We start from the raw sequence: 27508 nt of genomic DNA, 5'->3' as shown, positions 1-27508 counted from the left end.
CAAAGAATATGGCTTTTTCTGGGGGACATAACACATTCAAACTGGCACACCAGGTTACACATTTTTCTCTAATGCTCACAGAACTTTTTCCAGAATAGATCATATGCTGGGTAACAAAACAAGCCTCAATAAATTTAAAAAGACTGAAACTAGAAAGAATGAAGTTGGCCTCTTTCCTCACACAATACACAAAAATTAACTCAAAGTGTATCAAAGACCTAAATGTAATAAGTACAACTATAAAACTCTTAGAAGAAAACATAGAAGTAAATATCCATGACCTTAGATTTGGCAATGGATTCTTAGAAATGACATAAAAAACACAAGCAATAAAAGAAAAAGAGAGAGAAATTGGACTTTGTCATAATTAAAGGGGAAAATCACAGCCCTGTATGCCTGTATGTTTAACTAGATTGTAAATTTCCTAAGGGTAATTTTTGTGTCATTCCTATGAAACACTTATATTTTAAGCATTTAAAAATGTTTCAAATCAAATCTGGCACATTAGATTCTCAACTAAAATTTTTTGGATGAGTGAATTTATAGGTGAAGAGTTACTATGCTTCTCACCTTCCTCTCCACTCATAGTGCGCTGTGATATTTCTGCGAGAGACCTATTTTTATATTCCTAACGTTTATACCTGATTTTTTTCCAAAAAGAATTCCAAGCAGCTTTCAGTGTTATCTTGTTCCACACAAGAGGAAAATAAGTAAATAAGTGGGAGAGGATATGACTATATAAGATAGGTCAAAGTTCAACACATCCCCATAAGAATCACAGTAGTTAGAAGTGGACTGCAAATTTGGTCCTGAGCTTCCTAGCAACCATCAGAAAGAAAGTTAAGTACAGAATTCACATTGTCCTTATGATTGAAAACAAACAAATCGCTCAGCTGTTTCAGTTACTGAAAATAGAATTTTTTTCTTTGAGTGCTCATAAAACGATTCTTTTTGATATAACCGTCTTCAAGAATACTCTACAGGCAATGCAATATAAATCTCATTGTTCTATTTTGTATTATGACACCACCACACAATTTCATAAAAATGAATCGACTGATTCCAAAAGGGTCCAAAACGATTTTGTCGAGAACCAAGCTCTGGTAATGTAGCATACCTGAATGGAAAAAAAATCACGTATCCACAATTTATTCTTTAGAATTAAGTTTTATCTAAACTTATTTGACCTTAGGCAATAAGAGAATTCTCGACTACTATCTCTAACTGGCACCTGTAATGTCTCCATTATTATGTCTATATCTTTAACAAAGTTACCTTTGACATCATTTTTATGAATGTTCTAGAACTCTCCAGATCACATGACTGAACGGGAAGCCATTATACTGTCTCAAGGAGTTGGAACATGGAGTTCCCTGAGGGAGAGCCCCCAAGTCTCTCGGAAAACATTTCAACACCAACAGCTTCAACATCAGAAGTAACAAGCTACCAAGATGCCCAAAGTTCTGATGCCCATGGTGCCGAAACTAGAAGTGACCACGGATCCCAAATTCCTGCCGACCCTGGAGCTCAAGCTGATGCCGACTGCGGTGCCCAAGCTGATGCCAAAACTACTCTGGAAAACTTGCCAGAGGGGAAAAGTAAGTGGCTTCGAGTTTTTTTCACAAGCCAAGACTCCTCTTTGGGACAGTGGAACTGCTAGCATTTGAACCGCGACCATCTTTAGGGCAAATAAGTGGCTTAACTTGTGTTCCACTCCAATAGATATAAAATAGTGGCTCTGCTAAGGGGAGAGAGGGGGTGGCAATTACATGCGAGTAGTTTCTGCGCGGATACTAGGTATTTAATAAGTTAGTGTGGTGCATCTGTCTCCAGGCTAGGTCACCTCGCCCAAGGGAAAAATCAGCCCAATCTAACGGATTTAAGAGGCAAACAAATGGGCCACTCCTTTTACAGGTGTCGTTGTATACTGGTGGAAATAGTCTGGACGCCTCACAGGTCGCCACTGTGGAAACGTATTGCGTTGTGGAAACTTGGGCTTGTTACTCGAGGTCCCTCCCGCTCGGCGCCCTTTCGAACCTTCCCGCCTCGCACGCGACTAACCGACTGAGCGCCTCAGGGCAGCCGCCTGCCAACTGCAGCCCTGGCTGCCGAGTTGAGCATTCACCGAGGCGGGGTGGGCGGGGCCGGGCGAGCACAGAGTCTCCTACCTGTCCAGCGCAGTCCACTCGCCGAGCGCCCGCTCGCCGGCCTGCGCGGGGGCCCACTCACGCCCCGCCCGGAACCCACGGGGCAGAGGCGGTCCGGGTCCTCACACCCTTTCCGGTCCCGGCGCTAGTTAGCGGAGGAGCGGGTGAGTTGGTTCGGCTGGAAGGCTCCGGGAACCGGGTCAGCGCTCGGCAAAGGTGCCCGGCTGTTCCCCTCTCCAGCCCGCCTCAGCAGGAAGGCACAAAGGTCCAGGCCCTTTGGCCCCAGGGTAGGTTTTCAAGGGAAATGGGATCAAAGCCTAGGAGCTGGAAAACCTTGGAAGTTTAATGCCCCCGGGAAAAGGATGGAGTGGTCATTCTCTCCACACCGCTGCCAGATGCTGTGAACTTGAGAAAATACCAACTTTGGTATTTTGATTGGACCATGCTGCCGCGCGCCAGCCCGCTAGTTATTATTCTGCTAAAGCGCAGGGGAGCTAGGGTTGAATGAGGGAAGGCGGTCCTTTTAATTTAAATAGGTATCAAAGAGCGCTTGCTGGAAAAAGTGGAAGCCTTTGCTTAAAGTAAATATGATGCAACCAGTTCTCTTGGTAAATACAGGTAGCAAATTAAAAATAAATAAAACTCGGAGGCGGGGCAAGATGGCAGACTGGTGAGCTGTAAGTTTAGTTACTCCTCCAGGAAAGTAGGTAAAAAGCCAGGAACTGCGTGAACTGGACACCACAGAGCAATCTGTCTTCGGGCATAATTCATACAACACTCATGAAAATGTCGAACTGCTGAGATCAGCGAAATCTGTGGGTTTTTGCGGCCAGGGGACCCGCACCCCTCCCTGCCAGGCTCAGTCCCGTGGGAGGAGGGGCTGTCAGCTCCAGGAAGGAGAAGGGAGAACTGCAGTGGCTGCTCTTATCGGAAACTCATTCTACTGATCCAGACTCCAACCATAGATAGACTGAGACCAGACACCAGAGACTCTGAGAGCAGCCAGCCCAGCAGAGAGGAGACAGGCATAGAAAAAAAAAAAAAAATAACACGAAAAACTCCAAAATAAAAGCAGAGGATTTTTGGAGTTCTGGTGAACACAGAGGGGGGAGGGGCGGAGCTCAGGCCTTGAGGTGCATATGCAAATCCCGAAGAAAAGCTGATCTCTCTGCCCTGTGGACCTTTCCTTAATGGCCCTGGTTGCTTTGTCTATTAGCATTTCAATAACCTATCAGATCTCTGAGGAGGGCCCTTTTTTTATTTTTTTAATCCTTTTTTCTTTTACTAAAACAATTACTCTAAGAAGCCCAATACAGAGAGCTTCAAAGAATTGCAATTTGGGCACTTCAAGTCAAGAGCAGAACTAAGAGAGCTCTGAGACTAAAGGCAATAATCCAGTGGCTGAGAAAATTCACTAAACACCACAACTTCCCAAGAAAAGGGGGATGTCCGCTCACAGCCACCATCTTGGTGGACAGGAAACACTCCTGCCCATCACCAGCCCCATAGCCCAGAGCTGCCCCAGACAACCCAGTGTGATGGAAGTGCTTCAAATAACAGGCACACACCACAAAACTGGGCATGGACATTAGCCTTCCCTGCAACCTCAGCTGATTGTCCCAGAGTTGGGAAGGTGGAGCAGTGTGAATTAACAAAGCCCCATTCAGCCATCATTTCAGCAGACTGGGAGCCTCCCTACACAGCCCAGCAGCCCAGAACCGCCCTGGGGGGACAGCACTCACCTGTGACATAGCACAGTCATCCCTCAACAGAGGACCCGGGATGCACAGCCTGGAAGAGGGGCCCACTTGCAAGTCTCAGGAGCCATACGCCAATACCAAGGACTTGTGGGTCAGTGGCAGAGACAAATGTGGCAGGACTGAACTGAAGGATTAGACTATTGCAGCAGCTTTAAAACTCTAGGATCATCAGGGAGATTTGATTGTTAGGGCCACACCCCCTCCCCGACTGCCCAGAAACACGCCCCACAAACAGGGCAGGCAACACCAACTACACACACAAGCTTGGTACACCAATTGGGCCCCACAAGACTCACTCCCCCACTCACCAAAAAGGCTAAACCGGGGCGAACTGGCTTGTGGAGAACAGGTGGCTCGTGGACGCCACCTGCTGGTTAGTTAGAGAAAGTGTACTACACAAAGCTGTAGATCTGATAAATTAGAGATAAGGACTTCAATAGGTCTACAAACCCTAAAAGAACCCTATCAAGTTCAGCAAATGCCACGAGGCCAAAAACGACAGAAAATTATAAAGCATATGAAAAAACCAGACGATATGGATAACCCAAGCCCAAGCACCCAAATCAAAAGACCAGAAGAGACACAGCACCTAGAGCAGCTACTCAAAGAACTAAAGATGAACAATGAGACCATAGTACGGGATATGAAGGAAATCAAGAAGACTCTAGAAGAGCATAAAGAAGACATTGCAAGACTAAATAAAAAAATGGATGATCTTATGGAAATTAAAGAAACTGTTGACCAAATTAAAAAGATTCTGGACACTCATAGTACAAGACTAGAGGAAGTTGAACAACGAATCAGTGACCTGGAAGATGACAGAATGGAAAATGAAAGCATAAAAGAAAGAATGGGGAAAAAATTGAAAAAATCGAAATGGACCTCAGGGATATGATAGATAATATGAAACGTCCAAATATAAGACTCATTGGTGTCCCAGAAGGGGAAGAAAAGGGTAAAGGTCTAGGAAGAGTATTCAAAGAAATTGTTGGGGAAAACTTCCCAAATCTTCTAAACAACATAAATACACAAATCATAAATGCTCAGCGAACTCCAAATAGAATAAATCCAAATAAACCCACTCCGAGACATATACTGATCACACTGTCAAACAGAAGAGAAGGAGCAAGTTCTGAAAGCAGCAAGAGAAAAGCAATTCACCACATACAAAGGAAACAGCATAAGACTAAGTAGTGACTACTCAGCAGCCACCATGGAGGCAAGAAGTCAGTGGCACGATATATTTAAAATTCTGAGTGAGAAAAATTTCCAGCCAAGAATACTTTATCCAGCAAAGCTCTCCTTCAAATTTGAGGGAGAGCTTAAATTTTTCACAGACAAACAAATGCTGAGAGAATTTGCTAACAAGAGACCTGCCCTACTGGAGATACTAAAGGGAGCCCTACAGACAGAGAAACAAAGACAGGACAGAGAGACTTGGAGAAAGGTTCAGTACTAAAGAGATTTGGTATGGGTACAATAAAGGATATTAATAGAGAGAGGGAAAAATATGGCAATCATAAACCAAAGGATAAGACGGCCGATTCAAGAAATGCCTTCACGGTTTTAACGTTGAATGTAAATGGATTAAACTCCCCAATTAAAAGATATAGATTCGCAGAATGGATCAAAAAAAATGAACCATCAATATGTTGCATACAAGAGACTCATCTTAGACACAGGGACACAAATAAATTGAAAGTGAAAGGATGGAAAAAAATATTTCATGCAAGCTACAGCCAAAAGAAAGCAGGTGTAGCAATATTAATCTCAGATAAAATAGACTTCAAATGCAGGGATGTTTTGAGAGACGAAGAAGGCCACTACATACTAATAAAAGGGGCAATTCAGCAAGAAGAAATAACAATCATAAATGTCTATGCACCCAATCAAGGTGCCACAAAATACATGAGAGAAACACTGGCAAAACTAAAGGAAGCAATTGATGTTCCACAATAATTGTGGGAGACTTCAACACATCACTCTCTCCTATAAATACATCAACCAGACAGAAGACCAATAAGGAAATTGAAAACCTAAACAATCTGATAAATGAATTAGATTTAACAGACATATACAGGACATTACATCCCAAATCACCAGGATACACATACTTTTCTAGTGCTCAAGGAACTTTCTCCAGAATAGATCATATGCTGGGACATAAAACAAGCCTCAATAAATTTAAAAAGATTGAGATTATTCAAAGCACATTCTCGGACCACAATGGAATACAATTAGAAGTCAATAACCATCAGAGACTTAGAAAATTCACAAATACCTGGAGGTTAAACAACACACTCCTAAACAATCAGTGGGTTAAAGAAGAAATAGCAAGAGAAATTGCTAAATATATAGAGACGAATGAAAATGAGAACACAACATACCAAAACCTATGGGATGCAGCAAAAGCAGTGCTAAGGGGGAAATTTATAGCACTAAACGCATATATTAAAAAGGAAGAAAGAGCCAAAATCAAAGAACTAATGGATCAACTGAAGAAGCTAGAAAATGAACAGCAAACCAATCCTAAACCAAGTACAAGAAAACAAATAACAAGGATTAAAGCAGAAATAAATGACATAGAGAACAAAAAAACAATAGAGAGGATAAATATCACCAAAAGTTGGTTCTTTGAGAAGATCAACAAGATTGACAAGCCCCTAGCTAGACTGACAAAATCAAAAAGAGAGAAGACACATATAAACAAAATAATGAATGAAAAGGGTGACATATCTGCAGATCCTGAAGAAATTAAAAAAATTATAAGAGGATATTATCAACAACTGTATGGCAACAAACTGGATAATGTAGAAGAAATGGACAATTTCCTGGAAACATATGAACAACCTAGACTGACCAGAGAAGAAATAGAAGACCTCAACCAACCCATCACAATCAAAGAGATCCAATCAGTCATCCAAAATCTTCCCACAAATAAATGCCCAGGGCCAGATGGCTTCACAGGGGAATTCTACCAAACTTTCCAGAAAGAACTGACACCAATCTTACTCAAACTCTTTCAAAACATTGAAGAAAATGGAACACTACCTAACTCATTTTATGAAGCTAACATCAATCTAATACCAAAACCAGGCAAAGATGCTACAAAAAAGGAAAACTACCGGCCAATCTCCCTAATGAATATAGATGCAAAAATCCTCAACAAAATACTTGCAAATCGAATCCAAAGACACATTAAAAAAATCATACACCATGACCAAGTGGGGTTCATTCCAGGCATGCAAGGATGGTTCAACATAAGAAAAACAATCAATGTATTACACCACATTAAAAACTCTAAAGGGAAAAATCAATTGATCATCTCAATAGATGCTGAAAAAGCATTTGACAAAATCCAACATCCCTTTTTGATAAAAACACTTCAAAAGGTAGGAATTGAAGGAAACTTCCTCAACATGATAAAGAGCATATATGAAAAACCCACAGCCAGCATAGTACTCAATGGTGAGAGACTGAAAGCCTTCCCTCTAAGATCAGGAACAAGACAAGGATGACCGCTGTCACCACTGTTATTCAACATTGTGCTGGAAGTGCTAGCCAGGGCAATCCAGCAAGACAAAGAAATAAAAGGCATCCAAATTGGAAAAGAAGAAGTAAAACTGTCATTGTTTGCAGATGATATGATCTTATATCTAGAAAACCCTGGGAAATCAACGATACACCTACTAGAGCTAATAAACAAATTTAGCAAAGTAGCGGGACACAAGATTAATGCACATAAGTCAGTAATGTTTCTATATGCTAGAAATGAACAAACTGAAGAGACACTCAAGAAAAAGATACTATTTTCAATAGCAACTAAAAAAATCAAGTACCTAGGAATAAACTTAACCAAAGATGTAAAAGACCTATACAAAGAAAACTACATAACTCTACTAAAAGAAATAGAAGGGGACCTTAAAAGATGGAAAAATATTCCATGTTCTTGGATAGGAAGACTAAATGTCATTAAGATGTCAATTCTACCCAAACTCATCTACAGATTCAATGCAATCCCAATCAAAATTCCAACAACCTACTTTGCAGACTTGGAAAAGCTAGTTATCAAATTTCTTTGGAAAGGGAAGATGCCTCGAATTGCTAAAGACACTCTAAAAAAGAAAAACGAAGTGGGAGGACTTACACTCCCTGACTTTGAAGCTTATTATAAAGCCACAGTTGCCAAAACAGCATGGTACTGGCACAAAGATAGACATATAGATCAATGGAATCGAATTGAGAATTCAGAGATAGACCCTCAGATCTATGGCCGACTGATCTTTGATAAGGCCCCCAAAGTCACTGAACTGAGTCATAATGGTCTTTTCAACAAATGGGGCTGGGAGAGTTGGATATCCATATCCAAAAGAATGAAAGAGGACCCCTACCTCACCCCCTACACAAAAATTAACTCAAAATGGACCAAAGATCTCAATATAAAAGAAAGTACCATAAAACTCCTAGAAGATAATGTAGGAAAACATCTTCAAGACCTTGTATTAGGCGGCCACTTCCTAGACTTTACACCCAAAGCACAAGCAACAAAAGAAAAAATAGATAAATGGGAACTCCTCAAGCTTAGAAGTTTCTGCACCTCAAAGGAATTTCTCAAAAAGGTAAAGAGGCAGCCAACTCAATGGGAAAAAATTTTTGGAAACCATGTATCTGACAAAAGACTGATATCTTGCATATACAAAGAAATCCTACAACTCAATGACAATAGTACAGACAGCCCAATTATAAAATGGGCAAAAGATATGAAAAGACAGTTCTCTGAAGAGGAAATACAAATGGCCAAGAAACACATGAAAAAATGTTCAGCTTCACTAGCTATTAGATGCAAATTAAGACCACAATGAGATACCATCTAACACCGGTTAGAATGGCTGCCATTAAACAAACAGGAAACTACAAATGCTGGAGGGGATGTGGAGAAATTGGAACTCTTATTCATTGTTGGTGGGACTGTATAATGGTTCAGCCACTCTGGAAATCAGTCTGGCAGTTCCTTAGAAAACTAGATATAGAGCTACCATTCGATCCAGCGATTGCACTTCTCGGTATATACCCGGAAGATCGGAAAGCAGTGACACGAACAGATATCTGCACGCCAATGTTCATAGCAGCATTATTCACAATTGCCAAGAGATGGAAACAACCCAAATGTCCTTCAACAGATGAGTGGATAAATAAAATGTGGTATATACACACGATGGAATACTACGCGGCAGTAAGAAGGAACGATCTGGTGAAACATATGACAACATGGATGAACCTTGAAGACATAATGCTGAGTGAAATAAGCCAGGCACAAAAAGAGAAATATTATATGCTACCACTAATGTGAACTTTGAAAAATGTAAAACGAATGGTTTATAATGTAGAATGTAGGGGAACTAGCAGTAGAGAGCAACTAAGGAAGGGGGAACAATAATCCAAGAAGAACAGATAAGCTATTTAACGTTCTGGGGATGCCCAGAAATGACTATGGTCTGTTAATTTCTTATGGATATAGTAGGAACAAGTTCACAGAAATGTTGCTATATTATGTAACTTTCCTGGGGTAAAGTAGGAACATGTTGGAAGTTAAGCAGTTATCTTAGGTTAGTTGTCTTTTTCTTACTCCCTTGTTATGGTCTCTTTGAAATGTTCTTTTATTGTATGTTTGTTTTCTTTTTAACTTTTTTTTTCATACAGTTGATTTAAAAAAGAAGGGAAAGTTAAAAAAAAAAAAAAGAAAGAAAAACAAGGAAAAAAAAAAGATGTAGTGCCCCCTTGAGGAGCCTGTGGAGAATGCAGGGGTATTCGCCTACCCCACCTCCATGGTTGTTAACATGACCACAGACATAGGGGACTGGTGGTTTGATGGGTTAGCCCTCTACCATAAGTTTTACCCTTGGGAAGACGGTTGCTGCAAAGGAGAGGCTAGGCCTCCCTATATTTGTGCCTAAGAGTCTCCTCCTGAATGCCTCTTTGTTGCTCAGATGTGGCCCTCTCTCTGGCTAAGCCAACTTGAAAGGTGAAATCACTGCCCTCCCCGCTACGTGGGATCAGACACCCAGGGGAGTGAATCTCCCTGGCAACGTGGGAATGTAGACCCGGCATCGTGGGACGGAGAACATCTTCTTGACCAAAAAAGGGATGGGAAAGGAAATGAAATAAGCTTCAGTGGCAGAGAGATTCCAAAAGGAGCTGAGAGATCATTCTGGTGGGCACTCTTACGCACACTTTAGACAACCCTTTTTAGGTTCTAAAGAATTGGGGTAGCTGGTGGTGGATACCTGAAACTATCAAACTACAACCCAGAACCCATGAATCTCGAAGACAGTTGTATAAAAATGTAACTTATGAGGGGTGACAATGGGATTGGGAAAGCCATAAGGACCAAACTCCACTTTGTCTAGTTTATGGATGGATGTGTAGAAAAGTAGGGGAAGGAAACAAACAGACAAAGGTACCCAGTGTTCTTTTTTACTTCAATTGCTCTTTTTCACTCTAATTATTATTCTTGTTATTTTTGTGTGTGTGCTAATGAAGGTGTCAGGGATTTATTTAGGTGATGAATGTACAACTATGTAATGGTACTGTAAACAATCGAAAGTACAATTTGTTTTGTATGACTGCGTGGTATGCGAATGTATCTCAATAAAATGATTATTAAAAAATAAATAAATAAATAAAACTCATTTCATCCAAAGTTGTCCAACTTCTCTCCCATCAGACCTTTTTTTTTGTTTGTTTCATTAGGGCAGTTTTTTGTTTCATTAGGGATACTTTGAAATAGTTTCAGTTCTTGCATTCTTTCTCACATAAGAGAGGAGTTGCCAAAAAGAAATTGCAATGAACAAAATGCCCTAGTCTTAAGTCTGCTGAGAAATCTAAAAGTTACTAGTGATCTGATAAAATCTTGCTTAGCAGCTAGTTCTTCAAATAATGTTTCTGCTCCCAGCTTTAGGTGTTTAATTGTTTGTTCCGTTAGGCAAGGTGCCCAGCCCCAGCATTTTTATTTAATTTACTTTAAATAACATTTTTTTAGGTTTGTATTTCTTTTTTTGTGTTTATATATAATGGTTATATAGGTGTTTCTGTATGAAGTGAATAGAGAAGTAATAACTATCACAAAAAATGCAATTGTGATTCCCACCCCACCCCCTCAGTTTCTCGGACATTTAGTCTCTCTTTTCCCAGTGTCTGCTTTTCCACTGGGAAAAGGCTACTGTGAACTGCTGACCTTTCTGTATTTTCTGTCTTTCTGATTGTTTCCAAAGCCAACCAAGGGACTGAAATCATAACTAGTGAGTGATTTCACCCTGAGGTCCCAGACCCACTTGCATGTGTTTGAAAAAAGGCAGGGGGAGGGGGCCTCAGTTGCTCTTAAATGAGATTCAAATTCAGAACTCCAAGCCCAGTTAATGGTTTACAGAGTATTAGGGACTGCACATTAACTGGATTTTGTAACTTGGTGTATAATGTAAGAGAACTTTGTCAGATTTCTCAAAGGTGGAAAGAAAATTATCTTCAATTGAAGAGGTGCGAACTCTAATACCCTAAATGCAAGCCACCACAGATACATTTCAAATAAATGGAAAATAAGATTAAAAATAAAGGTTGAGGGAGATTATTCACTTTACAAAAGCATGCATTATGAGATTCCTTTAAATGACTTTTAGGGGTATTTCAAATAAATGGTGATTATGAGGATTAAATGAAAAAATAGACCGAATGCACTCAATATAGTACCTGACACATAGAGTAAATGCATGAAAATTTTGTAATGAATAAATCAAATCAGCTTTTAAATTCTACTTATGTCACCCTTCAAGGACGCATTTATTGCATGAAGTTAGGTGCACTTATACAGATAATCTGTCCATAAGAACTGAACTCCCAGTTTTTCCCTAAAGTAACTCAGAGGCTCTTGATGCTGGCCTTAGAGTCATAAAAATCTGCATTCTCTTCCATGCACTGCTTAATTCCTACCCATCCATTAAGGTGAATGAAATATTGAAAATGAAGCTCTTGTTTCCTTCAACTCAGTGTGGAACATTTCTGCCAGAGGTTTCTAAGTTGATTTCCATCTTCATTTAGCATTCTTCCCTGCAGAGATCATGTAGTTTACCTAAGGTAGCCACTACCTGTGTCATTGAAATGTAGGCCTTTACCTGAGTGTCTGATAATATCGTTTAAAAAATGAAATCATGTTTCATGATAGCTCTTGCCTCGTTTGATATAAATTATTAATTTAAAAAGAATTGTTATGTTAATTCCGGTTGGTTTTGGAAAATCTGCACATATTGGACGGGCGATAAGGTGACTTTTAGAAATACTCAAGTTGTGTCAAATAAAGTATTTCAGAGCTGTACACATATTCCAGTGAGGATACTGAGCAAGGTCCTGTATAATTTAACCAGCACTACCATCAGTGGTCAATAGAGGGAGCAAGAGAAATTTTTAGTGACTTGGTTTTGTTTTTGTTTGTTTTCATCAACTCAAAAACAAGACATGAGTGAAAACCAACATGAACCTCTTCACGAACTTGAGAACCAATTTATATTGCGTCTGCCTCCGGTAAGAAACGCTTGCATGTCAGCCCAAATGTCTTCAGTGCTTAAGTATTAGTTCTACTTAGATTCTGTAGCATTTCTATGTAAGATAGGCTATATAACAACTCAAAACACTGGTTTCCCAGGGATCATGTTCTATCAGGCAGTCCTATCCTAATGTGTTCTCTTTGGGAAGTGCTTCTTTCCACTGATTATGTGGGTTGATTTCCTGACAAACAGCTGAGACAGTGATGGATTCAGCCACTTACCACAGACAATGAGAGCTAAGACTCTTCTGAAATTCTCTGACACCTCAAAAGGGACAACACGGGGAACCAGTGCTGAGTCTCCTACAAATTCATCACCATGCAAGACTGTTGAAGCTCATCTCGACATTGTGTTAGGGTCTCTTCTCACAATGATACCTGTATTCAAGCATTTTGTAATCTAAAAAAATATATTAGGAATAGGGTTCAAAAAAGTATTTCCCCAATTAGGCCTAGTTAATATACTCAGTTCTCTTCAGCAATTTCCTTGAAAATACAACTGAGAGGCAGGAATGTAGATCTTAGAGAAGCCACTAACTGTAGAGAACGAGATTAGAGTCAATCTCATCCTAATCTGATTTATATAATGTGCATGATACATGGCATCATTATAAAGGTTTGGGAAGTTTAAAGTTTTTAATTTAAGGAAGGCCTTCTTCTGACATATCTGTTCTATTAGCTGTCAAGTAGACAATTCATCCTTCTGATTTTTCAATTTATCTCCTTTGTAGGAATATGCTTCTTCTGTCAGGAAAGTAGTACATTCTGGAAATGTCACCAGTAAGGATAAACTAAGAATTGACTTATATCGTAAGTAGTTAATATCTATTCACCATATATTGAACAATAACTTATTAAGGGACTGCTGTGTGCCAGGCATTACACTAGGTACTAAGGATGTGAAAAAGGATGGAATGTAGTCTCTGCCTTGATGAGCTCACTGTTCAGAGAGGCATATATCATTCGAGGGAGTCTAAGGAAGTGTATAAGGAAGAACTCAAGGACTCAGGGGTCAACTGGGGTTTTCAATACTGCTGATTATCTCCTACTAGATACCAGCTTTGTGATTTTTTTACTGTCTAAGGGAAGAACAAATGAATGCACTGTTCTTTGTTTACAAATATGACATTTCTTTATTTAAAATAATATTTATTAGTTTTTTTAAAAAAACAGAGAAGTGTGTAAAGAAGAAAACAAAAAATGGCCCTTAAAAATTCTACCATTCAGTTAACCACTATTGACATTAAAATATTGAAATAATACAAGTTCATGGTTAGAAAATTCAAATAAAACAGAAAAGTTTCAAAAGGAGAAAAATGAAACTCTTCTCCCTCATAGTGCCCCAAACTCAATGCCAAAGGTAACTAATATTACCTGTTTCTTCATCTTTTTTTGACATTAGGATTCACTCTTTGTGTTGTACAGTCATTTTTTTTAAAAAATTTAATTCTAGTAACATATATGCAACCTAAAATTTTCCCTTTTAACCGCATTCAAATATATAATTCATTGGAGTTAATTACATTCACAATGCAATTTAGCCACCATCTATTACCAAAACTTTTCCATCACCCCAAACAGAAATTCTGTGCCAATTAAGCATTAACTCCTCATTCCCTACCCCCACTCCGGCCCCTGGTAACCTCTATTCTAGTTTTTGATTCTATGAATTTACTAATTCTAGTTATTTCATATCAGTGATATACAATATTTGCCTTTTTGTGTCTGGATTATTTAACTCAGCATGAGGTCTTCAAGGTTCATCCATGTTGTCACATGTATTAAAACTTCATTCCTTTTTATAGCTGAGTAACATTCCACTTTATCTATCTACCACATTTTCTTTATCCAGTCATCTTTTGATGGACACTTGGGTTGCTTCCAACCTTTTCTTCTTTTGTTTCCTTACGGACAAAACTTTTATGCATACCAGCATTTATATATTTTAAATGCATTTACATAAAAAGGATCATGTCAAACATAGTTTTCCATCTTTCTTTTTTTCACTTAGTATTAGATTACACCTGAATCCTCTTGGGTCCAAAGACATTTTTGTTTTTGAGACATCTGGGAAGGATTCAGAGTTAAGTATATAGCTATTTATAGAATTTTATCTTTGTGACACTAACTAGAAATTAAAACTTGGGACTCATTAGCACCATTTGCACTGAAACCTTTGAAACACACATGTACAATGACAGATTGAATAGTGTCAAAATGAATGAGTTCAAAGGAATGGAATTTGCCTTTCAGGATGAGAGTGAAACATGTACCACTTCACCAGCATTTAGTTCACAATCACTAACAATAAATTTAGCTACTTTTAAACAAGTGACATAAACTGGGAAAAGAGAGCTTCATATACTCTGCCTTCTTTTCTCTGGCAAGTTCCTAATTGTGTTCACAATTCTGGCATTATGAGAAATAGTAGGTTTCACTGAAAGACTAGTCTGTCCCACATAAGTCTTCATTACTCAAATCCTAGTTAAGGTTAAAAGTTCATTGGGAAGATGGTAACTTTAATCTTCTTTAATTCTCTTCAGCTGATAGACGTCATGCAGTTGTTGAGGTAGAAGATGTCTCTCTAACTGCTAAGCTGGTTGATTTGCCTTGCGTTATTGGAAGCCTGAAAACTCTTGATAAAAAAAACTTTTATAAAACAGCAGATATTTCCCAGGTATGGGCTAGTTTTTTAATCTACTAACTCACATCCTTCAAGGAGTACCTTTCTCCCTCCTTTTCTCTTTCCTTCAGTGCTCCTTTCTACTTGGTGAATGTCTGCTTGCCATTGCTAATTTCTAGATCAGGAATCAAACATCATGTTCTGCTTTGGTGTTTGATCCTTAATCTTTCACTACTTTTTTTCATTATTCTTCTTTTATTATATTTTAAATACATATTCTTTAATATTTGTACAGTATCTGATTTTAAGATTTTAAAAAATAAATACAAATGCAAGGAAATACATAGAACATTTTTCAGATAAAATAAAGCCCAGAGAGGTGAAATAACTAGTTCAAGGTCAAACAGCAAGATAATAAAGTCAGGACTAAACAAAGTTTTCTTTAACAAGTAACTACAAAGTGATTTTTTTTTAAATTCAATTTTATTGAGATACATTCAAATACCATACAACCATCCAAAATGCACAATTAATTGTTCACAGTACCATCATATAGTTGTGCATTCATCACCCCAATCTATTTTTGAACATTTTCCTTGTACCAGAAAAAGTGAAAACAAGAATAAAAAATAAAAGTAAAAAAGAACACCCAAATCATCCCCCCACACCCTATTTTTCATTTAGTTTTTTTGTCCCCATTTTTCTACTGATCCATCCATACACTGGATAAAGGAAGTGTGATCCACAAGGCTCTCACAATCACACTGTCACCCCTTGTAAGCTACATTGCTATACAAACATCTTCAAGAGTCAAGGCTACTGGGTTGGAGTTTGATAGTTTCAGGTATTTACTTCTAGCTATTCCAGTGCATTAAAACCTAAAAAAGGGTTATCTATATAGTGCGTAAGAATGTCCACCAGAGTGACCTCTTGGCTCCATTTGGAATCTCTCAGCCACTGAAACTTTATTTCATTTCATTTCGCATCTCCCTTTTGGTCAAGAAGATGTTCTCAATCCCACAATGCTGGGTCCAGGTTCATCCCCGGGAGTCATATCCTGCGTTGCCAGGGAGATTTACACCCCTGGGAGTCAGGTCCCACGTAGTGGGAGAGGGCAGTGAGTTACCTCCTGAGTTGGCTTAGCTAGAAAGAGAGGGCCACATCTGAGCCACAAAGAGGTACTCGGGGAAAGTCTTAGGCACAATTATAAGCAGGTTTAGCCTCTCCTTTGCAATAACAAGTTTCATAAGGGCAAGTCCCATGATAGAGGGCTCGGCACATCAAACTGCCAGTCCTCAATGTTTGTGAGAATATCAGCAACAATCCAGGTGAGGAAGCCCAACACTCTGCATTTCCCCCCAGCTCCTCAGGGGAGCCCTGCATATATGTTTTTATTCTCTGTCCAAATTACTTCGGGATGTGTTGCTATTTCACGCTAACCTATGCAAACCTACCAGGTCTCACTTCCTATTAAAAGTTCCATGTAATTAAGGTATTTGAACAAACTGTATATCACTACTTTATTTTATCCAAATAGCTTGTAGAGTCTCTATTTGTTATTTATAACGTCTTTCATTAATTTAAAACTGTAAGCAGCTGGGGTCTTCTGAACTTTCTGCTAAAGCAGTATGTTGTTAACTCTGGATATTTAAATTGGTTCTTAGTCATAATTTTTGCTATTTCTTATTTCCTCTCTAAGTCAAAATGCTAAGATATACCTGTTTTCAATATATTCCCTCAGTGATGGTAAACACTCCAGCTAAAACAAACAAACAAACAAAAAACACCTTGAAGTCCATATGCAGTGCTGCCTTACTGAGAGAGAAAGAGAGAGAAAAAATATGTAATACTTGATTTGATTTTCTGGAAATGCCAAGTATTAGTCTCCTTAACTTCTGTGCCCCAGGATTTCTGGTAGTAGGAATGATCCTGATTCATTACCAACCCAAGATTCAGAGCCATAGTCAACTTTTTTGCCTTTGTTAAATGTAGATGCTTTTGTGCACTGCTGATAGTGATCTCCCTTCTTCTCCGGAAGAACCAGCTACCTCGACTGATCTTAATGTAATCAGGAAACATGAACGGGAGAAACAGAAGAAATATGTCTGGAAGCATGGCAGTAAGTCACCAGTCCCTTGTTCATTCTGGCTGACTACATGTATCTGCTGACTCCTAATTACTGATGAACCAGGAACTTGTTACCTCCTAAGGGAGTTTGGTTCATTAGGCTCCCAAACACTTTTAGAGGATTGAGTCATGTCTTGAGCCAGTGGCTTATACCAGCATGAGCTTTCTTTTTATTAAATTCAGATAGATATGTTACTACCATCAATCATATATACATCTCACCATGTCATATTTATTTTAGTTACTCCACCACTTAAGAATGTCAGAAAGAAAAGGTTCCGGAAAACAACAAAAAAGGTTGGTTACATAGTCTTTGCGTCTTTGCTGGATGTATTGGAAGAGGATTATGTGTGGGAAGGAAACGGAAAAAGTCAGTTGGGGATTAATTTATTCATTCATTTATATGTTTAATATAAATGTTTAATAAACATTTATTGAGTGCAAGTTAAATGCCAGGCACTGTGTGCTAGTGGTTCGGAATATAGCAGTGAACAAAAGCTGACCTGAGGTTATAGGCTTGTTGCTTAGAAATCTGGAAGTGTCATTGATTTGAAACTTTTGCTAAAGCTTTTAGTTTCCAATTGCAAGATCTAGTTTTAAAAGTGAGCCAATCCAGAATCTAAGAACTGGAAATTGTGGTTACATTCCTAACCTTACCTCATACTTGTAGGACATTGGGCAAACTACAGGGATACTATGGCTTGGCTTTCACTTTTTTAAATTAAACTTTTTTTTTAGATAATTGTGGATTTACATGCAGTTGTAAGAAATAATAGGAGTCCCCAGGTACCCTTTATCCAGTTTTCCCCAAGTTAACATTTTATAAAACTGTAGTACCATATCATGACCAGGGAATTGACATTGATACAATTCACCAATCTTATTCAGTTTGACTTACACTCAAAAAATTTAGTTCTACATGATTTATCACAAGCACAGGTTCATGTATTCACCACCAGTCAAGATAATAACAGTCTATCATCACAAGAATCCCTCATGTTGTCTTTTTATAACCACACTCACCTCGCTCCTACTTCTATGTCTCTAACCCCTGGCAATCAATAATCCGTTTTCCATCTCTACAACTTTTTAATTTGAGGAATATTATATTAGTGGAATCATACATGGTAACATTTTGGTATTGGCTTTTTTCACTCAGCATCATTCCCTTACGATCCATGCAAGTTGTTGCATGTATCAATTGTTTGTTCCTTTTTATTGCTGAGTTGTGTTCCATAGTATGGATGTTCCACAGTTTGTTTAACCATTCACCTATTGAAGGATATCTGAGTTATTTCTATTTGTAATGACTATTACAAATAAAGCTTTTATAAACAAGTTTTTGTGTGAACTTAAGGCTTCATTTCTCTGGGATAAATTTCTAGGAGTGCAATTGCTGAGTCGTATGGTAATTGCAAGTTTAGTTTTTTGTTGTTTTTGTTTGTTCTTTTTTTTAATATTCATTTTATTGAGATATATTCACATACCACACAGTCATACAAAACAAATGGTACATGCGATTGTTCACAGTACCATTGCATAGTTGTACATTCATCACCAAAATCAATCCCTGACACCTTCATTACCACACACACAAAAATAACAAGAATAATAATTAAAGTGAAAAAGAGCAATTAAAGTAAAAAAGAACACTGGGTGCCTTTGTCTGTTTGTTTGTTTGTTTCCTTCCCCTATTTTTCTACTCATCCATCCATAAACTAGACAAAGGGGAGTGTGGTCCTTATGGCTTTCCCAATCCCATTGTCACCCCTCATAAGCTACATTTTTATACAATCATCTTCAAGATTCATGGGTTCTGTGTTGTGGTTTGATAGTTAAAGGTATCTACCATCAGCTACCCCAATTCATTAAAACCTAAAAAGGGTTGTCTATACTGTGTGTAAGAGTGCCCACCAGAGTGACTTCTCAGCTCCTTTTGGAATCTCTCTGCCACTGAAGCTTATTTCATTTCATTTCCCCCTTTTGGTCAAGAAGATGTTCTCCATCCCCACGATGCCGGGTCTACATTCCTCCCCAGGAGACATATTCCACGTTGCCAAGGAGATTCACTCCCCTGGGTGTCAGATCCCACATAGTGGGGAGGGCAGTGATTACATCTGCCAAGTTGGCTTAGCTAAAGAGAGGGGGCCACATCTGAGCATGCATGTTTAGTTTTATAAGAAACTGCCAAACTGTTTGGAGAGTGGCTATACCACTTTACATGCCTGCCAGAAATGTTCTTCAATTTGATGAGGTCTAATTTATCATTTTTTCCCTTTATGAATCATGCTTTTGGTGTCAGGTCTAAGAACTCTTTGCCTAGCCTAGATCCTGCAAATATTCTCCTATGTTTTTTGTAAAAGTGTTACAGTTTTACATTTTACATCTCAGTCTGTGATCCATTTTGAGTTAATTTTTATATAAGATGTGAGGTTTAGTTCAAGATTCATTGTTTTACCTATGAATGTCCAGTTGCGCCAGCACCATTTATTGAAAAGGCTATCCTTCCTGTATTGTATTTCTTTTGTGCCTTTGTCAAAAATCAGTTGGGCAAATTTATGTGGTTTATTTCTGGGTTCTTCTATTCTGTTCCATTGATCTATGTGTTGATCTCTCCACCAATATATCACACTGTAGCTATACAATAAGTCTTGAAATTGGGTAGACTGATTCCTCCCACTTTATTTTTCTTTATCAAGATTGTTTTAGCTATTCTAGGGCCAGTGCCTTTACATATACATTTTACTATAAGCTTGTCTATGTCCCAAAAAAATCCTCTCTGGAATTTTGATAGGAATTACATTATACCTATAGATCAATTTGGGAAGAATTGACGTTTTTACCGTGTTGGGTCTTCCAATTCATGAATACAGTAGCCTTGGCTTTTGTTCTCTGTCAGTCAACAGCATTTATTGAGTGCCTGTTAAATGTAAAACTAAGTTAAGAATACTTGTAGAGCTCCTTAAGCTTTACTGAGGTAAAGCAATCATAATATAACTTCATTGTTTGTTGTGTTTTATTTCGTAGCTCGTTGATTTCAAACAAATCGAAGAAATCAGCTTTGCTGAGGTAGAGCAACCATAAGTTCGTTGTTTATCCTTAGTGTGTTTTATTTCATAACTCATTAGTTTCAAAGGAATCATAAAGTTTACTTTCAAGTCTTCCTTCTTACCTCTTACCCCCACCCCCACTCCTGTACACACATGCACTGAATTTGGTTCACTGAAAAATGACTTCGTTGTTTAATGTCTGATAACTCCTATGGGAAAAGATACAATTTGGCCAGTGACCCAGTGTATTCTAATCTTCCTTTTTCTCTGATATTTATTTTAAAGGCTGTTTCTTGGAGGCTGGGGTTCACTTTCGTTGTTTGCTATTTTGTATTCTCCCTCAACGTCCTGGTTTCTATTCATGGCATGACAAATTGGTTGCTTTGGAGATAATTATCTAAAACTGGATTCAAGGGAGAACATGTAGCTAAGATCCAGTTTTTGTAGGAATATCTATAATAATAAAGATGTGAGGAAGTGAAATCACTTCTAAACAATTAATAAAAAATTATACTTCTTTTCCAATATGACTCAGGACAAATAATTCATAACTGAGGCTTAAAGGTTACACCTCTGATAGAGGTATTTACCATAGAGTTACACACTGAAAAGATTAAATGTCTCAAGTAATTTGTTTGCTTGGAACAAAATAAGCTTACCATACAAAAATCCAGGCCCTAGACAAAGATTCCTTCACAAATAGTTCTACTTAAAGTAGGAACTTGGTTGGATGGGTATCTAATCATTTCAGTTCATTTGTATGTAAGAAAAGGAGCATTCCTTCAGAGCACAGAGTGTTAAATGATATTTCTGGTACTTGCCTCCCACTTTGTTTAAGTATGTTGACTCTCCGGACGTGGAAAAGGAAGTGAAGAGACTGCTGTGTTCAGATGCCGAAGCTGTCAGCATTCGTATCCTTTTATACCAAACCTTTCCTGTATACTCTGTTACACCCCATGTAGAACTGCCAACAAGCCCTCACTTCTGGTATTTGTGTGCTGTTTTGATGTGTGGAACTTAAGATTTATGGAAATGTTACTTTTTAGCTAGGAGCAGTAAATTCATGTAATGTATATTCATTTAGTTGTGTAATTCAATTTAAGGCACTTCTCAAACTAGAAATCCAGATACAAGTGGCTTGACGTTGGACTAAATTAAATAGTACTTCCAGCCAAAGAGCCTTTTCCCTTTCAACTGTGCCTTCTCTTTTCCTTCTACCTTTTCCTTGACTGACCCTCCTTTCAGGATGGGAAGTCATTGCTGAAGATGAAACCAAGGAGATAGAAAGTCAAGGCTCTATCCTAGGCTTTGAGAGCTCCCCAGGAATAATTGGCCATGAGCAGGGTCATGTCTCATCAGGTACATTAGTAAAGGCAAAGCAGGAGTTCAGAGATGACAGGTATTGACTGTGTGTAAGATCATTCTCCATGGACTCACACTTCAATCACAGAAAAAGAATGTCTTTGTCCGTCTTCCCTCTTACTGGTCCTTCGGTATTTTAGGGGTTTTAGATTGGTGTTCTAATCTTTCATCCATCCCCAGTATTCTAACCTCCCATGGGCCCCTGGATTCTATAAATGCCTTTATCATTGAATACATGCAAAGAACATTACAGTGTTTCACATTTCCTGTCCTTGTTTTGTGAAGGGAATAATCTTCCTGTGAGAAAAATGATTTATAAAATTCACTGACTGCCCAGTGAATTTGAAGGCAAGTAGTATAATTATAAGAAGCATCTGAAAAGCTTTGGATAGTTTCACCTTCTTGTTTAAAATCAACAGAATATGCTATGCTTCAGGAGATGTTCAGTGATTCTAGCAGTAGCAGTGATGAGGATGATGAAGATGATGAGGACGAGGAAGAGGAAGAGGAGGATGAGGAAGAGGAGGAAGAAGAGAATGAGGAGGAGGAAAAAGAAGATTCTGAAGAGGATCTGGAAAGGGAACTTCAGGCCAAGTTCATGGAATCTAGCCAGTTCACGGCACAAGAAGGAGCCAGTTCGCAAGGTAAATCAGAGGAAAACACAAAGGAGTGGGACAGGGTGGGTGGCAGTGCTCAAAGTTAACTCTAATCACGCTTTAGATGCAGGACTAAGTTTGAGAAGTTAATGCTCAGATGTGTAGTGGAGTTTTAGTTGATTTGGATCTCTTTCACTATTTTAGGCTATATTTAGATACATAAAGTTTCTGTCTATCTCTGTTAGTCCTGGAAATTCAGAAGCTGATTCATTACACAGAGAAGAAGCTCCGAGAGATTCAGAGAAAAGCACAAAGACAGGAAGGTCTCCTCATGAAAGTTGAAAACCTGACACTTAAGGTATGTTCTTCTTGGTTGATATAAAGAAATCTTTTTTTTTATTAGAGAAGATTTAATATTTACTACTATTAACACCTTGCATCATGTTACAATTTGTCACAATTGAGGAAAGCACGTTTTTATAATTTTACTATTAACGGCTTAACTGAAAATTAACTGAAAATTAACTGAAAATTCACCATGAATTTTTTTAAAAATTTTATTATTTTACTATATATACAACCTAACATTTCTGCTTTTAGCCACATTCAGATACACGTTTCAGTGTTGTTAATTACGTTCACAATGTTGTGCTATCATCACCACGATCATTACCAAAAACATGTTACCAAAACATTTCCATCATTCCAAATAGGAAGTCTGTACATTTTAAGCCTTAACTCCCTATTCCCTATCTCTACCCCATCCCCATATAAAGAAATTTTGATATCTCACTTTCAAAATTCCATCTTTGTGTTTCCACTCATGTCATCTCTATGCAGCAATATTGTTTATTCATGAACCTAAACAACCTCTTAGAAACACCTAATAAAAGATAGCCTTCTTTCCTTTTATCTGAGTAATTTTGATCCTCTTATATAAGCATTTTTAGGAAGGGACCAGATGAATTGACATAATAATATCCAATTTTTGTTAAGCTTTAATTATGCTAAATATTTTACATGTATTATCTTATTTCATCTTCAAATCCATGAAGGATAGGTACTTCACTATTCTGATCATATAGGTAAGAAATTGAAACTCAAAGAGGTTAAGTGACTTTCCCAGGACCACAGGAAGTAGTATTTATATCAAAATGTATTCACTACAGTGAAAGAGAATTAGATTCATTTTTTAAACTTTATGATACATGCTTAAACAAGAGTAAATAACTTGCTTTGATTTTATCAATACATGTTTAAAAGCTTCAACTAAAGGAAAATGTATGTTTAGGCCATGAAGGGAATTCTGAAGCATCTGGAGAATTCCTTGCCAGATTTCATTTCTGTAGAGCCATAATCATTGGAGAGGAGCAATTTTACACAGAAGTATACCTATTTAGGGTGTCATCTTTTAGGATAACCAAGGTGAGATAATAGATGTAGACATACTTTGAAAGATACAGATATATGGCATTATTATGATTGTTGTTGTTGCATGTTGTACTAGTTAGGAATAGTAATATTCTGCCCTAGCAAGGGGAAATGGAGGAGCCGGCACCAAAGTCCAAGACAACTCTTTTAATAGGCCACCACAGCCAAAGAATCTGTGCTAAACTAGAAAAAGGTCACATGAAGGCAATCCAACTTTTTATTTTAGGGCAAGAAAAAACTGTTTTATAGAGTGTATAAAATCAAATAGGATGGAGCTATAGTTAGTGATGCAGTTTTAATACTCAAAATCCTTTAAAAAGAGTACTCTTTTGTTGTGGCTTACAGTTTTCCCACTTATGAAATTATTTGCCAAATTATTTGTTTCCTTTGGTTCTCTTTTCTTCGGCGTCTCAGCGTTCATTATTTAAAACATTTGTTTTCCAGAATCATTTACAGTCTGTGCTGGAGCAGCTTAAATTTCAGGAAAATGAAAAAAATGAGCAGGTAAGAAGTGTGTTTTCAAATCAATCAGAAAACATTTGATAAAAAGAACCCCCTACCCCAGGCAAAGAGTGAGATAAAAAGCCTCTCAGGTGGAACATATGCACGGTTCCACACTGGGAAAAACTCGGCCCCTTTGAGGACCTCTGGAGTATTTAGAACTAGGAAGGGAATGGCTTAAGATAAAGTTGGAGAAGTAGGCAGGGGTTAGATCATATGGCTTCTTGCAGGCCATGATAAGGAGGATGAGTTTTAGTCTTAAGTGCAATCGGAAACCCTTAAAGAATTTTAAGCAGGAGAGTCACATCTAATTTAAACTTTTTAAAAAAATTATCCTGATTATTACCTGGAGAATAGATTTTGGGGTGAGGGGCATGTGTAGAAGCAGCAAGACCAATTAAGAGGCTGTGTGCAGTCTAATAAGAGATAATGGTAACTTGGACTAAGATGGTGACAATGTAGATAGACATATTTTTTGGCTGCTAAAATTTTTATAGCAGCTTTATTGAGATATAAATTCACATACCATACAATTCACACATTTCTTTTCTTTTTTCAATTCACCCATTTAAAATATACAGTTGAGCAGCCATCACCACAGTCAATTTTAGGTCATTTTCATTACGTCAGAAAGAAACTCCATACACTTTAGCTACCACTCCCCCCCCTCCAAAAAAAAACTCCCCATCCCTTCCAGTCATAGCCTGTGCGTTCTACTAATATACTTTGCCTATTCAGGATATTTCATATAAATGGAATCATATAATATACGGTCTTTGTGATTGGCTTCTTTCACATAGCATAATGTTTTCAAGGTTCATCCATATTGTAGCATGTATCAGTACTTTTTTCCTTATTGTGGCTGGATAATATTCCAATGTATAGATATACCACATTTTGTTTAACTGTTCATAGTTGATGAGCATTTGGGTCGTGTCTGTTTTTTAGCTATTATGAATAATGTTGCTATATATGAGAGACTGTATTTTGAAGGTGGAATTGATGGGACTTGGTGATGGATTCTTACTGGGTGTTAAAGGAGAAGGAAGTGGTAAGGATGTATGACAGATTTCTAACTTGAAAAACTATATTTTTAAAGTCACAAGAATGTGAAGAGTAAAAAGAGAAGAGGGCAATATGGAATACATGAGGGTCAAGCAGCAATATAGAAAATTTATGCTATCTCTAGCCTTATACTGTTAGAGGTAACAATTTTTAAAGAGTCTAAAGGTTGTATTATGAGGATGAGCTTAGCATGGGGCTCTTAAGGTAGAGGAACTCTCCCCCACCCCCATCGCTACAAGGCCAGGGGAATCCTTATGTTCTATAGATTCCCTTCCCATCAGCAAATCACTCATTCAAATACTTCTTATAAATAGTAAGTTGAATGGTTAATGCAAAGATTGCTTTAGTACCCACCAGGCATCTTGTTTTCATCCATGTAAGTAGTTAGTATTGAGGAATGCTATTTTCAACATAGAAATATAGCTATGAACTTTATTCACTCCTAAGAGTTCTTTATGTTAGCTAATTTATTCAACATAGATTCATTGGGTACCTACTTTAAGCTAGGTTCTACAGAGAGCTACAAAATGCTTAGACATAGTCTTTGCTTTCAGCTGAGGAGAAATACATGAGAGGGATGGATATTTAAAGGAATGAGAGCTCACTGTTGAGTGTTGTCTGTGGTGATTAGGGAAAGCTTCATGGAGAAGATGGTGTTTGGAGTCTTGAAAGATAGGTAGGGTTTTAATAAGAAGATAGGGAAAGAAGGGCATTCTATGCAGAAAACAGCATGCACAAAGGCTGAGAGTGGTCACACCAAGCTAAAGAGCTTAGGTCATAATAATCCATCAAAGCTTTTTTTTTTCTTTTTATCTTGGGAGAAACTCAGGAACATTACCCTGCCAGCAGTGTATAGGAGAGACTAGAGGAAGATGAAAGAGATAGAAGGAATCAGTAGAATTTAACAATTGATTGGATTTATAGGGCAAGAAGGGAAATAAAGAAGAGTATCTGGGAAATGGTATACCAATAACTAAAATAAAGATGACAGGAAGTGGATTATTGGGGGGGAGAGTGATAGGGAAGACATTGAGTTTAGTTTGAGGAGTGTTGAGTAGAAAGCACCTTTGAAAATGGGAGATCAGAGAGAATCCAGTGCAGAGAAATAGTCATTGAGGCTGTGGGGATAGACAAGTTAGGCCGATTGACCGTTCAGCAAGAAGTCTCAATGCAGGGAAAAACCTACCTTTAGGGGTAGTGGAAGAGGGAAAAACCCACAGATGAGAAAGAACTGGAGCAGTCATTGGTTCACTGTGAGGAATCACTGTGAGAAGAGCCTCTAAATTACTGCAGGTAGCAGTTGTAGCAGTCTAGAAGGTGATGTGCAGTTTAGGATTGTTTTGTAATGCTTCATTCCTTTCATTTAACAGAATGAAAATCCATTCTGTTATGGAGTGACCTAAATTGGATAATAGTAAAAAACAATCTTTGTCCCAAAGGTAGTATGCCTCTCGTGATGCTATTGGACACCTTACCATTTCAAGTTTAAAAAAAATCCTATGCCATTAAAGATTCAAGACTTCTGACTTAGAAAGCATAAAGATAAGTAGAATCTGACCCTGCTTCCAAGTATCTTATGACATGGCAAGAAGAATGAGGAGGTTAGGAAGGTTAGGAAGAATGGGACAAGAGGCTATCCCAATTGCCTTCTCGCCTGACTCAGCACATGGCTACAGTGATTCCGTCTCCTTTATCCCTACAGTGAGTTGTGATCTCTATACACTTTTCCCTGAAGCACAAATTCTTAGCAGCAAGCATATCCAATTTTAAAGTGTCTTTTTATAACTTTGACATAATAAAGCACAGCATCATTGCCGCAGCATCTTGTATGTATTCTTGAATGTGGAAGACTGTAAGAGAAAGATACCTTATAAATGCCAAATGACAGTCATTCTTTTTGGTTCATATAAGTAAATTCCAGATCAAGTAATGGAACTTAGGATTTCAGGTGAATTTTTCATGCTTTTCTGCCTCTCCCTACAGCTCATTTCACTAAGGGAGCAATTGAAATATTTTATGGAGAAATGAGGAGAGCCTTCAGCCTGGCACATAGACCTTGGATTCACCTCACAGACTGAAGACTGTATGAAATTGTGCATGTTTATATCCTTTAGTTGCCTATGCCAAATCAATTGTATTTGTTTCTCTAAACTGTTTTTATTAGTTATAATGTCTTCAAAGTTTGTAGTCATATAGAAAGGGGCAGGATGTAAAAAGTAGTAGACTTAAGTCCCAATTCAACCATGGGACTTT

General features: G+C 38.1%; 1 protein-coding gene across 1 annotated transcript; it reads left to right on the top strand.

Moving 5' to 3' along the window:
• Nucleotides 1–1363: 1363 nt before the first annotated feature.
• On the top strand, nt 1364–27283 carry LOC119524250 (transcription initiation factor TFIID subunit 7-like). The gene is made up of 13 exons (XM_037822888.1): nt 1364–1598; nt 12411–12478; nt 13232–13310; nt 15044–15177; nt 17116–17242; nt 17492–17547; nt 20278–20319; nt 21139–21211; nt 21546–21659; nt 22082–22306; nt 22504–22616; nt 24134–24193; nt 27239–27283. Exons 1-13 carry the CDS (start codon nt 1364–1366, stop codon nt 27281–27283), a joined length of 1371 nt encoding a protein of 456 aa, XP_037678816.1.
• The last annotated feature ends 225 nt before the right edge of the window (nt 27284–27508 follow it).

Source organism: Choloepus didactylus, chromosome Y (genome assembly GCF_015220235.1).
Source record: "Choloepus didactylus isolate mChoDid1 chromosome Y, mChoDid1.pri, whole genome shotgun sequence".
Taxonomy (NCBI): domain Eukaryota; kingdom Metazoa; phylum Chordata; class Mammalia; order Pilosa; family Megalonychidae; genus Choloepus; species Choloepus didactylus.
This window is presented reverse-complemented; position numbering and strand designations above follow the sequence as displayed.

Coding starts and splice junctions, on each gene's coding strand:
- LOC119524250 (XM_037822888.1), top strand. CDS start 1,364: ATGGAGTTCCCTGAGGGAGAGCCCCCAAGTCTCTCGGAAAACATTTCA. Junction 21,212..21,545: donor TGCCGAAGCTGTCAGCATTC/GTATCCTTTTAT, acceptor CCCTCCTTTCAG/GATGGGAAGTCATTGCTGAA. Junction 24,194..27,238: donor AAAATGAAAAAAATGAGCAG/GTAAGAAGTGTG, acceptor CTCTCCCTACAG/CTCATTTCACTAAGGGAGCA.